The sequence below is a fragment of the Desmodus rotundus genome, chromosome 8 (assembly GCF_022682495.2).
Source record: "Desmodus rotundus isolate HL8 chromosome 8, HLdesRot8A.1, whole genome shotgun sequence".
NCBI classification, from domain to species: domain Eukaryota; kingdom Metazoa; phylum Chordata; class Mammalia; order Chiroptera; family Phyllostomidae; genus Desmodus; species Desmodus rotundus.
Window position 1 is genome coordinate 111,856,201 of NC_071394.1, and position 15,487 is coordinate 111,871,687.

A 15,487-nucleotide genomic window follows, 5' to 3' on the forward strand; every position below is an offset into this window, starting at 1 on the left:
AAACACCAAATTTAGAATAATTATTTTGAAGACAAAGGGAAGGATCAAAGCCAGATCAGAAAATGTCAGCAGAGAAAGATCTATAAAAGTCAAGGCAGCAAATGGTTTGGAGCTGGAGTTGGCAAACTTTTCCAGTAAAGGGCTGGAGAAAATATATTTTAGGTAGCAGGCCAAAGAGGTGAAGTCAAAGATTTATGTAAGTACTTTATTAGGGCTCAAATTTAGTGTTTTTTAATCACCAAAATCAATAGCCATGATATTCCGCACCCCCAACAATTTAAAAACAAAAAACCCTCCCTGGCTGGGTGGCTCAGTTGGAGAGTCATCCCATACACCAAAAGGTTGCAGGTTTGATTCCAGGTCAGGGTACATAACTAGGTTGTAGGTTCAATTCCTGGTTGGGGCATGTACGGGAGGCAACGGATCAAGTTTCTCCCCCTTCTCTCTAAAGTCAATAAACATTATCTTCGGATGTGGATTAAAAAAATAAATAAATAGAAATATAAAAAAACTCTTCATAGCTTGCAGACTATATAAAAGCAGGCAGAGGGCTATGTTTGGCCCAAAGGCTATAGTTTGCCCCTGCTGGCTCAGGGTTTTCCAACATGACCTTCTCTGGTGGTGGTGGAAATACTCCTCTATCTGCATCATCCCCAATATGGTAATCACGAGTCATGTGTGGCTATGAGCATTTGAAATGTGGCTACTACGATGGAGAAATTAATTTTTAAATTGTATTTAATCTTAAGGTAGCCATTCAAGAGTTTTTATGAATGTAAAGAACAGGTGTAAGGGGAGTAGTTAAATAAATAGAGTGGAAATAAAGAGATTGTGATGGGAGAGTAAGACATGCATCAGTGAGGACTGGTATTTGCGAACAGGGACATATCAATAGTAAAAAAAGTGCATGGCTTTGGAGGTCAGGAATAAAAAAATGTTGGCTAATGAAAAGGATTTGGAGTGTGACTGATACAGAATGCAGAAAGATATGAAGATATAGTCAGGAAAATTTGAGGTCAGGATTGGAAGAGCTCCCTCAGTAAAACAGAATTTGGGGACCGTGGGCCCGGAGGCCCCACAGTGGAGAGCTGAGAGAGGTGTGAGGTCGAGGGCGTGGTGGGGCAGCTGAGCGTTTCATGGCAATGGAGAAAACCGAAGTGTGGGGAGAGAAATGTTCAAGGATGAGAACAGCGAAGGCGAGAAAGTCATATGACTAGACACATGCTCTTTGATGTTTAAAGACCAGAAGAAAAACACAAGTACTACATTATACAAATTTTATTGCTCTTTAAAAATGGATAACCCACAGTGCTTTAAAGAGGTATATACAAGCAGTGGCTTCAAACTTTCAGAACTGAACTGCTTCCCTCTCATTGGCTGATCTAAAATACAAACAAACAATCCTTCGCATTCATACATTAAACAGTTTAGTTTTATGACTAAATAAGTAACTACCCTGAAAGTCCATGACATAATTTGTGATTTAGCTGAAGTATCACTTTGAGCAATACACAATCAGAGCTTGGGGTTCAGAGTTAGTTACTTACCTAGTCCCTCATCCTAAGCAACCATCAAATCTCTAGTCATGAGCTCATATACATTTTATCTGAAAAATTAAATACGATAATGGTATAAGGGAACCACAAACAATAGGGTATACCCTACAGTGAATGTCAAGAAATTTATTTTATTTTATTTTATTTTATTTATTTTTAAATCCCCACCGAGGACAAGCTTAATGATTTTAGAAAGAGCGGAAGGAAGGGAGGGAGAGGGGAGAAACATCAATTGGTGGTCTCATATGTGCCCCAACTGGGTACCGAACCCACAACCCAGGCATGTGCTCTGACCATAAATCGAACACATGACCCTTTGGTTTACAGGTTGACTCTCCAACCAACTGAGCCACTGTGGCCAGGGCAATTGATTTTATTCAAATTTTATTTTATTTTATTTTTTTTTCAAATTTTATATAACGTGTTTCAAAAGATCCTCAGCCTGTGTTCAAAAATCATTCTAGTATTCCCCAAGGGAAAAATAAAGGTACCAGGAGCTTATAATTGGAACATCTTATTTGAATAATTAATTTCTAAAATGTTGGTATAAGATACATTTTGACTAAATTTAAGGGTTTTAGGCAGTATACGAAATATAACTATAATTGTGCTTAAGTCCAGTTATTTACATTTAAATGAAAAAATAAACCAAATCTATTAAAGGCTTAAGGAAAAAGATCACATTTGAAGTAGAGTCTTTAAGAAATGTTCACGACGTAGAGTCGCGTCAAGAGAATATCCAAGGGCAAGAGCTCAACCCACTTGTGTGCTATCTTGCAGACTCTCTCCTGCAGCAATGGAAGGGGTGCGGGACGACTGAAACAGCATCCAACAAATGCTTCATTGTATTTTCTTCATACTTTTTTTTTTAGAACTGCGTCTGCAATCCTTTTTTTGCTTGAAAACAGGCGAATTCAAGAAACATAAATCTGTAAAAGGGTCTCCTCTTCTTAGTTTCCTATAAAGGTAAAGAGAGTTCTTTAGCGCCCCCATCAATACTAACTTACTCTTCAGTATAAAGTTATTATGAAATATGTCAGTGTTAATATTCCCACTTCAGCTTTCTATCAAAATTTTTTATTTCAAATAAGACTCACTCTTGAACAAAGCTCCTTAACCTTACGCTCCCCAAATGGTCCATTAAAAGTGAGTTCCCACAAATTAAATACTTACGAAGCGAGGGTAGGTTCCTTATAGTTCACGCTGACTGTGCACCGACGCTTAGGCAGAGACACTGCTGGGCTTTCTTTACTCTTTCTTGGAGAAAGAGAAAGTTTTCTCATTTTCACTTCAGGATGCAAGGGGGTATTGGTGATATCCTTCAGGCCAAAATGAGGTGACTGGTGAGTTTCAAGTAGTGCACCTACAAAAGCAACTTTTACTGAATATGGTTCAAAAAAAAAAGAACCTCACAAAAAATTAAATTGTATGCAATTACATATTCTAAATATATACAAAATCCAGAATTCTAGATAGATTTTTAAACCTATTTATCATTTTTCATCCCAGAGACATGGAAATATTAATTATTGTATTTGTGAAGAATGGATACAATAGTTCATTAAAAGTTAAAATTCTTGAAAATTAAAAAACTTAAAATTCTTCTAGGATAGCTTGGGCATAGTGGATTAGTTTAAACTATGGAATTTCATTGTAGTCATGCCTTGCTCTTTAGAATCTTTTTCAATACCAAATTTTATCATCATGGCTTCCTATAGTCTTATAAATCCACCTAAACTCACTCTGTTAAATAAATAAGAACTCTAAATCACAGCAGCTTGTGTAAACCAGGAGAAACAGGGTTCCCTCCTATAAAGCTAGTAGTAGGTTAAGAGTTACCCAATGTTTTTCCTATTGTAAGCGTCAAAATTATTCTAGTTTGAAACTACATCTATGTTGGGAGACAGGTACCCAGCACACAGTAAAGACACTGCAAGACAATCTCTTCAAAGAGCTTTAAAAAAGTCATTCCCCAAGAAAAAAAAATTGACTATAAAATGACTTTACATTTAGTAACTCTGTACTCCAGGGATATCTGGGTTTCAAATATTCTTTTTTGTCCCCACATCAACATATTGTACTATACTAATTATTCTAATTTTCAGTTTAGAAAATATGGTAAAGCAATAACATTATCGGTCGCCATGTTCTGGAAAGTTTAATGTATATACATATCCCCCAGGGAACTTGTTAAAAAGATGCAGATTCTGATTCAAGAGTAAGAGGTATAACCTGGGATTCTGCACCTGTAAGACGTCTCCAGGTAATGCTGATCCTGAATGTCCAGAGACCATACCCTGAGTAACACTATTTAGAATGTAGTTCATTTTCTTTCAAAAACTTACGGAAATTTTCCAATTTCCGTAAGAAAACAGTATAATGAACCCATGGTTACCGAGCTTCAATAATTATCAACATTTTTCCAATCTTGTTTGATGTATTCTAATATTATTACAGCTTATTTTTAAAAAAGATATTTGCATGTTATCACCACCTAACTGGTTGACCTTGGAAAGTCACTTAACATTTAAGCTCTAGTTTCCTTATAAACAAAACATGATGACACCTTGACTTTACAGTTGTTCTTAGGATCCAATGAAATAGCACGGCAAAATTTGAGAATGATACAATCTGAATGTGTATGTTATTTTTACCAAACTAACTAAAATTCCCAGATGAGAATCTTTGTGGGCAGGTGCAGGCTTGTATGCTCAACCTTTCAATCATGCTGACTTTTGATCTAACAAAAGTTTTTAGATGTTTTACAAATATCTTACGAAAGAATACTAAGAATACTAAGCCCATCAGTTGAGATTTTGGTCTTATTAGGCCACCATCACTAACTAGAAGATTATTTAAAATCATGATTCCAGTCAAACTGAGTATAAAGCAAAGTCATTATAGGACAGATCACTGGATTTAAGTTTGAATTCATTTTCAAGGTAATGTTTCAGGTGAGTGTATAAAAGATACTTTAATTCAACCTAACTCCATAAAAAAAATGTTTTGCCCTTGCCTTGGAAGGCTTCATTGACTAGAAAGTAAAAATGCTTCCTCCTTAACAAGTAGTATTTGTTCTTTAAAAAAATTTTTTTTAAATTAAATTTACTGAGGTGATATTGGTTAATAAAACTATATAGGTTTCAAGTGTACAATTCTACAATACAACACCTGTACACTGTACTGTGTGTTCACCACCCAAAGTCAAGTCCCCTTTGGTCACCACTTATTCCCCGCTTTAACTTCTACCTCACTCCATATTTGTTCTTAAAGAGGACTTAAATCAACTTAAAGCAGCCGAGAGCAACACAACTGTGATTTCCACCCCCAGCACCCCCACCCCCCACTATTTAATCAGATTGTTACTTCTCCCAAAGAGACAGATGGCAGGTCTTTAACCTCCCCCAAAGGAACAGATGGTAAGTATAGTATATAAGCATTAGGAGTGATCATTTATCATAAACATTACAAATGCAGGCAAACAAGTAGATCACTTACTGGTAGGAGTTTTTGTTGGCTGAGAACCATCCAACTCCTTTTCATCCTTACATCTTAGTGCCCTTTTAGGTCGAGGCCTGGTGACTGGGCTCCTGCATGAGTCACTGGTGAGACTTGAACTGTACTTGCAATTGGGCAAATAGAGGTCGTCAGACTCGTCTCCAGAACCACTTGATTCACAGCTGCTCACTTCGAATACATTGCTGTTTTCTTCTGTTTTAGAGTCATTGCTCATTTTTTGTCGGAAAGGAGTGAGATGAACACCTTCTTCCGAATTAAAATTGTAAGCATCATTGGAAGTGATAAAATCATCCAACTTTGTTTTAGAAACAGGTTTTTTAATTTTACTTTTGCTGCCTTTATATTTAGACACAAACTTTGATTTTATCCTTCTGTTAGCTTTTCTTTTCTCTTCTCTTTTTCTCCTTTGTGCATCTCTATGCTTATTTTTAGTTTGCTCAGATTTACTCTCTAAAATGTCTTCCTTTATTTTAGCAGATATTTCTGGGTAAATCAACTTTGGTGATGAGTTAATTTGATCTTTGTTCCATTGACAAACATTTTGTTCCACATTTTGAGATAGGTGCATGTTTACTAGTGCGTCTGCAGATCTAATTGTTTCCAATCCAAAAGACTGCTCTGACATAGGACTGATTTCAAAATTATCCAAGGTGTTGATTTGGCACAGATTATTAAACTGTTTCTTTAAATTGCGACGGAGAGATACAGTTCTAGGCAAAATATTATCAGCAGACTTATCTTCACCTGAATCCAAATCAAATCCCAGTCTGTCTTGAGGAATAGTAGGTATTTGCTCTGAGAATTAAAAAAATAAAATAAATGAGAAAAATAGTTTTACTTAATGAAAATTTTAATTTCAAGGATCTTAGAATTCAAAGTTAAAAATAGAATGAAAAGTCATTCTGTAGTTTCCCAACATTTATTGTATGTAAATAAAAATCTGGGGCACTTAACATCACCATCGATTCATTTGGCAATGATCAACTGAGAACTTATATCTGACCTATGGAAGAATCTTATATAATCTTCGAAAATATTCTAACTTGGGGTTTTATGTGTCCCTCACTTAAAAAATAACTAGTCGTTTACCTATGTGTAAAGGATTGAGGGGAAAAGAACCTCATATTCCACACAGTAGGACAAATATACTAAGAAAGTGGGAGCTAAGTTGTCTTGAAAAATGAGTAAAATTGGGATAATTGGAAAGCCTTTCAGGTACGAAGTATAATTGTTTTTTAAAGATTTTATTTATTTTTAGACAGAGAGGACAGAAGGGAGAGATAGGGAATGAAGCATCGATGTGTGGTTGCCTCTCACATGCCCCTTACTGGGCGACCTGGCCCGCCACAAAGGCATGTGCCCTAGACTGGGAATCAAACCCGCGGCCCTTTGGTTCACAGGCGGGCACTTAATCCACTGAGCCACACCAGCCAGGGCTAATTTTCTTTTTTTTTTAAGAAAAGTGAGGATATTTGGTGCTGCTTTATTCAAATGCTTTACTTTCTTCAAAGCTTAGTTCAAATAGAGTACTGACTGATATTTGAGAATAGGGACACGATTTAGAAGTAGAAAGAAAGGCATAGCTTTGGAGTTCAACTTTAAGTTTAAACCTTAACTCTCACTATCTCATAACTTCTTATGAGATACTTTACTTCTCTAAGTCTATATAAAATGGGACTGACTGTACCTACGTAGCAAGGTTGTTGTGAGGATTAAGTGAGATGATATATGTAAAATGCCTAATACAGGGCTTGACACATTGTAGGACTCAGTAAATTGCAGCCATAGTTATAGCCAAGGTTTCTAATTAGAGATTTGGCAAAAAAAATGAATGGATTTTAAAACTGTTATTATTCTGTGTAAAATAAACAGATTTGCTTTGAGCAGAAGAATACCAGGCAAGATTTAAAATGTTAAAAAGGAAAATTTGAGAAATTTAATTATGTTACATATTCTCAAAGACCTCACCTAGCCCTTAATTATATTTTCAGATTTTTACTTGAATTACCTTCTATTTGGAATGATTCTCCTTGTTCTGGAGGGTGAGCTTCCTGAAGAGGGGCTTGCCTTAGAAAAAACCATTGAAAACAGAGATTTAATTAGTAATTACATAATAAAAATAAATTTAAGATTTTCTTAAAATTTTAATTTTCTTTAGCATTATTTTATAATTCCATTCTAAATCGGTACATCTATTTTATGTCAAAGGAAACCCAAAGCTTTATACTGATTACATGGAGGCTGATTTGTTACAACTGACAGTGAACTCCTACTGGAATAACTAGCATATCCAATTGGACAGTTCCTCCTTAAACATGCCATAACTCATCATTTCAGTTAACTGGAGAAACAGCCAATCAGAATTGACCTATAAAATACATTAAAGAAATGCAGTTTGATTACTCAGCTCTTTAGGAGCCTGCTTTATCATTAGCTGAGTTGTGTTTTTTTGTTTTGGTAGTACCTGCTTAACTACTAAAGTCAACACTGTTTAGTTTTCCTTAAAAAACCGTGTCCCTCTGGTGCAAGGACAAAGACAATTTTTATTCTCTAATACTTACTGGCTGTCCCATTTTAATTATAACTTTATTCTTTATTTACTGTAGAGAATTTTCGCTTCTAGACATAAAATTTAAATACAGGTTTAGGCAACAGAGTTGTGGTAACAAACTGAACAAAAAACAATTTTAGAAATTTTGTAAAGACTCAACTACCTCATCTTACTTTTTGCCTGTTACATAAATATTTTGTCAGGTGTTAAAAGTTGAACAGTTTTAGAATTAATTACTAAAATTAATATGGGGATACTAATCATATTAGTGATTACTTTAGTAAGGAAGGGGGACATAGGCTCAAAAGGGATATGAAGGAATGGTTTGCGGCAGTAGTTCCTCCATGAGGACAATTATGGCTCCCTAGGGGATGTTTGGCAATGTCTATAGACATTTTTGGCTCCTGTAACTAGGGGAGAGGAGTGCTACTGGCATTTAGTGGGCGGAGGCCAAGGATGATGCTATATATGCTTTCGGCAGCTCTCCACAGCAAAGAATGATCTGGCCCAACATGTCACAACGTTAAGACGGAGAAATCCCAGGCTGGGGTGACGGTAATGCTCTATATCTCCACTGAGGTTTTGGTTTGACTGCATTAGTCAGACTCATTGAATGTGTAATTAACACCTGTGCATTTTACTGTAGGTAATTACATGTCAGTAATTCATAAGCAGACAAATAAAGTACACTGGATCCAAGAGACGGGCAAGAGGGTATATGGGATCTGACTGTACTTAAGAGTAAATTGGTTTAGTGAGACAGTGCTGTTAAATGTTGTATTTCTTTTCTACAACAGACTATGTGTAGTGCCGGCAAAATACCATCATTTGACTAACCAATCTTGCTTAGAATAAAAACTTGGTGTAAGAAAAATATAACTGAATGGGATAATTTAAAAGCTTTTATTCTTAGACATCAAAAAAGTAATTATAAGAAAGATTTGGTTTGGTTATACGTTGTGTAACAGAATTTCAACATATCAAACTTTATATTCTCAGTAGTGAGAACATCAGACTGAAAATATAAGTCAATATGATGCAAATTTCCTTTCATAAATGGATCATGGAATTACATCTCTTTTGGTATTAGTGAGCATAATAAGGAATTTGATACTAACGGTAAATCCTTTGCAGAGAAATCCCCGGCATGGTTGTCACTATTGGAGTCTATTCCAGAGGAACTTACTTCATGATTCTATAATGTATTAAAAGAAAGAAACCACCAGTAAAACTGAAATATTCATAACAAATCATTCATTTATTTAAAAATAAACACTTACTGACATTCTATTAGGGGGCCAGGCACTGTTCTAGGATACTAAAAAAAAAAAATTTAGTCCTACCCTTTAAAAACTTACATTCTAGTGTAGGGAAATTTTTTTTAAAAAAACAGATATATACATAATTTCAGATAGTGATAAGTGTTATGAAGGAAATACTCAGGGTGATGTGACAGAGAGTAATTGAGGTAGAGGGCTCTTATAGATAGGGTGACTTTTCATCTGAAATCTGAAGAATGTAAAAGAGCCAGACATTGAAAGAGCACAGGGAAGAGAAAGCCGTGGAAACAGCAAATACAAAAATCATGATGTAGGAAACTACTTGCTGTGTTTAGGAAAGGCCACTGTGGCTGGGATTTAGTCACTGAGAAAACAATCAATGTGCATGCAAAGGGCAGAAAATGTACGGCTCTGAGAGCCATGAGTGTGGATTTTAGTCTAAGTCCAGACTGAAGCTCAGTCTGGCCGCTGTGTGAAACATGGACTGAAACGAGCCAAGGGCAGAAGGTGTTAGGGAGTCACTATAGTAAATGAAACAAGACATGGTACTAGCTAGGACTGGAATTCTGTGGCTACGGAGGTGACACCAGGTGGAAGGTCTTGAGATAATAAAATGTGCTCAGATTGAACTGGGGTGGAGGGGAGGACAATGAGGAAGAGGATAGCTTCTAATGATTTTGAGTAGGACAAAAGGGTAAGGCTGTTTCACTGAGATGGAGGGAGGGAGAAGTACATAATATCTTTGTCAGAGAGGGAGTTTTGCTTTGTACAAAATATGTTTGAGATCCTTTATAAATGTTTAAGTGGACACATCTTGTGTATGTAGGTCCTGAGCTATAAATTTGGAAATTATTAGCAGAGAGGCAGTATTTAAAGCTAAGGGAGTGGATAAGATGGGTCTAGGACAATTGCCATTTAAAAGAAGCCAGCAAAAGAGACTGACATGGAACAGTTAGAGAGGCAGAACAAAAACTAGAATAAAATGGTAAGAAAGCTAAGAGATCAAAGTATTTTTTAGCAAAGTGAAATCCTTGTGTCATATATTACTTGAAGGTCAAGAAGAAAGAGAAGTGACTACCGAATTTGGCAACATGGAGGTTTGAATGATCTTGACACACAGTGACGATAGAATGACACTGATGAAGGCCAGATAAGAGTGAGATGAAAAGTGAATGGAAGCTGAGGAAGCGAAGACATTAAGTGTCTGTTCTCTTTGGAAAAGTTCTACTGCGAATGGGAGCAGAGAAGTAAGCAGAGACACATGAGTCAAGAGAGGTTTCATTTATTTTCTTTTCCTCTGAAGGTGAGAGATTCTAGAGCACATTTGTATGACAGCTAGAATGACTCAGCAGAGGGAGTAAATGGTGGAAGAGAGTGCAAACTTTCAGGGGCAAAGTCCTCCGGGAGACGAGAAGAAGGGAACTGATGCACAAGGGGAGGGCCTGGCCTTTGGTGAGAGCAGTGACCCTTCTGTCACTGCAACAAGAGGAAAGACGGAAAACATGAGTATAAAGGCAGGTTTGTAGACTTGTGTTAGAAGATGAGAGTTCAGTCATTCTAATTCAGTTCAGTTGTTTTTTGTGGAATTTGATGCACATATAATATGCTCATGTTATGAGTAGGTTAAAACTTCATCAGAAATATAACAACTAGAAATTTAAGCCTGTTAAAAGTTTTAAATTTATTATCAGTATAGTTAATGTTCTAAGCTAGTATTATTACTGGGTAAATAAAGGAGAATATTTACCTACAGAGCGCTATAATTAAAAAACGGATTATTAAAATGATCCTTTATAAAATGTAGGGGACAAAAGGCTCTTAGAAATTGATTTCTGGTTGATTAAAGCATCTTCTTATTAAAGCATTTTAAGCTTCTCTATGACTGCTGAGGTGACTTGCTGAACGTGGAGGCACAAGTGTGGACTAATGGTTGAGAATGAGTGGCATAAGCAACATACGGCAGAAAACAAACGCTGATGTTGGAAATGCTAAGAATACTTTTGCCCAGCCACTAACAATATGTTTTAATAAATACTCAAAAATCATTGATAAATGTCAAAAGGCCTGCAATAGCAGAGTTTTGCCCCTACTGTTTTTGTGATTATCTCATGAGGTAGTTACTTTATGTTATTCTATGTATGATTTTAGCAAGGACTTTGGAAAGGGAAGAGGGAGATTCAAATGTCTTTGGAAGAATATTTTTCCCCCACTAGCTGACAGAAAAAGGAAAATAAAAAAAATTAGGAAAGATTATATTCTGAAGAAAAAAATGTTATTAAATAACTTATCACATGAAGGTAAAGAAATCATATTTAATCATTATAAAGATAATTCTCTACTACACTGTATATGAATATAATGCATATGTGTGTGTATATATGCCCACATATATACATACACTATATATATAATCACACGTAGAAAAAATGTGGAATCACCTTAGTTGCAGGGAAGCAAGAACACTCATTGACTCCTGTCAATAGAGAGGTGACTTTAATTCCTTTCTCAGGTCCATATCCCTACCCTAATCCCTATGGGTCTGGCTTTCTTCTCTCATCTCCTGCTAACACAACCATCTTCACTGGCACAGCAAACAAATGGTCCCCGGGGAAGAAAGGAAACTGTTCTGTTAACAGCTGACACTCAACACTGCTTTTCTCTTTCTCTGCCCCTTGAGTTTCCCTGGTGGTGGCTTCTGGGAGAAGGAATGATGAAACGGGCTCATCATTACTCTTCTCGGGATTAATATGCAATGAGACACAAAGAATATCCTAAACCAAGCTTTCTCCATGTCCGTTATATTGTGGCCAGCTCTTCTATATAACTTTGGACACAAACAGAATCAGATTACAAATATGGACAGAAAAGTATTCAGGATATTTCTTCTTTGGATATTAATGCGTAATCTTTGTTTAGCCAACTAGTAGGTAAAAATGATGCTCTAAAAGCACTTAAATACATCCCACCCCCAAATTAAGGTAGTTCATATAAAACCCTACTGGGATGTAGCAAAACTATATAGAAAAGCTAAGATTTATAGCACCAATTAACAGTTACCAGTAATTAAATAACATAACTGAAGTAAACTAATTCATAGCTTTGCCATTTTTTCCTAAGAAATTGAGCCTTTGTAATGAAAATACCTGAGCAGGTTCTTCTGTTTGTTGTGAAGTAAGCTTCTCTTTCAATGCGTATAACTGATACGTGAGGTAGTAACATTCTTTTCTCAGCTGTAGGATGATGTCTTGGGCTTCTCTCACTCTGGATTTTTCATTTTCCAAAGCTAAGACTAACATTTTGTTGTTGTCTTGGTAGTTTTTTAGCAGTGTAGAAGTGCTGGCTAAAAGAGGATGAGACTTTTTATTAGTTATTAAATCTAAACTTAAAAAGTGATACATAAGGATAAAAAGAAAATCTTACTGATTATTTGGCATGGTGGAACTATAAAAGACCTTCTTTTGCCAATCTCTGCCAAGTTTTTATTCCTTTTCTCTTTCATCCGTTTCTTTATGTCTTCAAGACTATCTTGAAAGGACTTTTTGAGATTCCTTTCCTTGGCCATCTTCTGCCTAGGAATTAAAAAAAATAAACAATATTTAATTTTTCTAAAAGACAATATCTAATATAAAACAAACTTGAAAACACAAGCTGTTCACAAAAAAATGATTAAATAGAGACTTAGTAACTGAAGAATTAGCTCAAAGTACATAGCTAACCTGGTAATAACCTAGATTGTGCACTTTTAAATCTCGTTAATATTTTGGGCATAATATTATCCTTCTTTGGTACTTTATAGAGAAAGTTTTAATACATATGGATTTCCAACCCAAAGATTGTAATATACCACTTATTTATTCTTTAACAAATTGCACGGGAGGCTTACCATATAGTAGACACTATGGGAATGCTTAATGTTATATTTTCATGTTGTTATTATTTATGTTTCCCATGGGCAATGTTTATGACCAACATTTATTGTTTCTTAGGCTAACTGCATTAGTTCACAGGCAATCATGTATCTGGGCTTCATGTTCCAGTTTTTCTCTATATTATTATCAAATTAGATCATGTGATTACTTCTCTCTCTTCCACAATCTTTTAACCCAATGTTAAATATATGAACATACTCTCAAGAAAGTCAAAGTGATCTTCAGAGGTTTAGTTACATTATGCAACACTATACATTTTAATAGGCTATTATTACAATGATAGAGCCAGAACCAGCAGGGGCTGGGGCACAGGAACATGTCAGGTTTTTCAAAATTATTCTAAAACTCAGGGCTGCTAACTCCCAGTGCATCGTGAATATAGCAAATCAGACATTAAATAATGACTGTTTTATAACACAGTTAAAGTAGCAAAACAAGCACTGACAGTGGAATATGCTGTTGAGTATATTAATCCATAAGTGTACTTAAATCTTTCAATGCGGTAAATCAGATAGGCTTCAGTATTCTGCTACTAAGCATGTCAAACTACTTTTCATGAACATTTACCCTACATCGCACTTCCGCAGATCTTAATATTGCAAAAAGTTGTTTCCTACAACAATCTATGCATACGATTTTCACTACAAAGGCTATACCTTCATCTCTTAGTCAAACAATTCCTGAAACTTACATATTCTCAAGAATTTTCTCCAGGCCTTGTTTTCCTCTATGCAGTGTCTGGGGTCTTAAATTTAGATATCGTAGATCTCACTTAAATATCTCCTTTCTCCCACCATCAACAGATAATGCACTGGGATGTTCCCAGGGGAGAAAGCACAACTCTTTTTAAAGCGCTTATGTTAAGTGAGTTGTATAAGACAATGTACCACAATGTAGTTTTTGAAGTTCCAACTGGAGATTTTTGAGAGACATGCGGATTAAATAACCGATCAAGTTACTTTAGTTGTGGTATTTTAAAAACCGAGTGTTATCTTACAGAAAAAAGCACATTAAATTTAATCAACTTAACATCACAAAAATAGCCGTATCATGTTTTCCTGTTGAGGCCGATGATGGTACTAACAGGGGGTGTGGCGGAGACAGCACGAACGAAAACAGGTTATACAGTGCGAGACGACAGTCTCGATCTGTATTGGTAAGGGATCTGGATTAAAAAAAAATACTTAGAATATGTGATCTCCGTCACACTCTTTCATTCACTCTTGCCGCTGAGGGCACCCGGTGGCGCCCGCTTCTCCAGGGCCACCGACCAAGCAAAAGCGAAGGGAAGCACAAAAAACAGCTGCCAATTTGTGTGCCCTTATGCTGAGTCCGCTTTTTAACTACTGTAAATGCTGTATCTGCACATCACTTAATTCACACCATTCTACACGGCTCTCCATTTATTAAAGAGAAAAGGAAATTGGATCATTGGGAAGCGCGGGTCGGGGAGCAAGGCAGAGAAACACACCCGGTCAGGCCGACTCCACGGACTGAGTTTTCGGCCACCGAACTTAGAACGGCAGACGGACCCTCGTCGGAGAGGAACAGGGGTCACGACCCCACTGATCCACACCGGAAAACGCCGAGGCCGCCTCTTTGTCCGCGCGGCTTCAGGAAAGCCAGTGGGCGGGGGTGGGTGCGTTGCTGGAAAGGGCCAGGGGAACCACCTCCCACAGGGACGTCCACAACCATACCTTGGCCACCACTTCTGCCGCAGCTGCTTCCAGCCTCACATTCCAAGGTTCAGCGAAACCGTCCCGCGGACAGCGCTCCGTGTTCCCGGACTTCCAGGGCTAAAGCACCGTCTCCCGTCCACCTCCGACTACCGCCACCACATTCGAAATTCGCATCCGCGCTCACCCATTGGCTGGCGGGAAGGCAGTCACGTGAGGAGACGGCACAGCCACCGACGCAAGCAGAGCCCCGCCCCTCCGGGCGTCCTGGCGTGACGCACTCTCGTCTTGCAACCACATCCGGGCACCCACTGTCCCAGTCCCGGGAGGGCGGGGTCTGTTGTCAGTCTGCGTTAACCTGCCTGCACTTTCGGCTCCGGGTTGTTGGCTGTTAGGGGTGGCGCCCGGACCTTCGAGGGGTTGGCCTTGTAAGGCGTCCAGAAGCTTCCTGTGTCTTTAGTTTTGCAGTCTCCGCTCTTCGAGGTTGTGCTCTGGGGTTCCCTCTTGTGAGAAGAATTTCCTTGGTTGGTTGCTCGCCCAAGCAGTCGAACTGCATGCAGCACGTAGGCAGCTTCTAGGGAGCAACAGTAGGGAGCACATTTTGGATTAACGGGATATTATTGGGGAAGTGGCAGATATCTGAAATACTCAGCTCCAGGTTCTTCCTCCTACCCGGCTACCTCTGGCTCTGTAACCCTCAGGAAATGGCACTAGCATCCATCTAGTTACCGACCCTGAAGTCCGGGGCATCTTACTAATTTTTTATTCTCTTTTAGCCTTTCATCGTCCAGTCAGCCAGTCCTATCCAATCTACTTTCTAAGTTTTTCTTACGTCCAAACCTCACTATTTTCCTTCCCCTAATCCAGCCTACTTCCTTGCTGTGAGTTGCTCAAGTACCTACTCCGACTGCTGACTCCACTCCCCTACGTTCTTCATAGAGTGGCATTTTGACAAAGCAAATATGATTGACTATGA

At 37.6% G+C, this 15,487-nt stretch overlaps 1 protein-coding gene across 1 annotated transcript; it reads right to left on the reverse strand.

The window, feature by feature from the left end:
* Window positions 1–1,263: 1,263 nt before the first annotated feature.
* Window positions 1,264–14,679, reverse strand: SGO1 (shugoshin 1). Its single transcript, XM_045199896.2, has 8 exons — window positions 14,533–14,679; window positions 12,327–12,475; window positions 12,050–12,246; window positions 8,745–8,821; window positions 7,084–7,142; window positions 5,055–5,870; window positions 2,730–2,919; window positions 1,264–2,514 (listed from the first exon to the last, which is right to left on the reverse strand). The coding sequence occupies exons 2-8, from the start codon at window positions 12,466–12,468 to the stop codon at window positions 2,397–2,399; spliced, it is 1,599 nt and encodes a 532-aa protein (XP_045055831.2). The 5' UTR covers window positions 12,469–12,475; window positions 14,533–14,679; the 3' UTR covers window positions 1,264–2,396.
* Between the last annotated feature and the right edge of the window lie 808 nt (window positions 14,680–15,487).

Bases quoted from the DNA above. Each gene is read 5' to 3' on its own strand.
- SGO1 (XM_045199896.2), bottom strand. From the start codon at position 12,468: ATGGCCAAGGAAAGGAATCTCAAAAAGTCCTTTCAAGATAGTCTTGAA. The intron at 7,143-8,744 runs GTTAGTATCAAA...GTTTTTTCTAAG, and splicing joins TTCTCTGCAAAGGATTTACC to GCAAGCCCCTCTTCAGGAAG. The intron at 2,515-2,729 runs GTAAGTATTTAA...TTACCTTTATAG, and splicing joins AAGGAACCTACCCTCGCTTC to GAAACTAAGAAGAGGAGACC.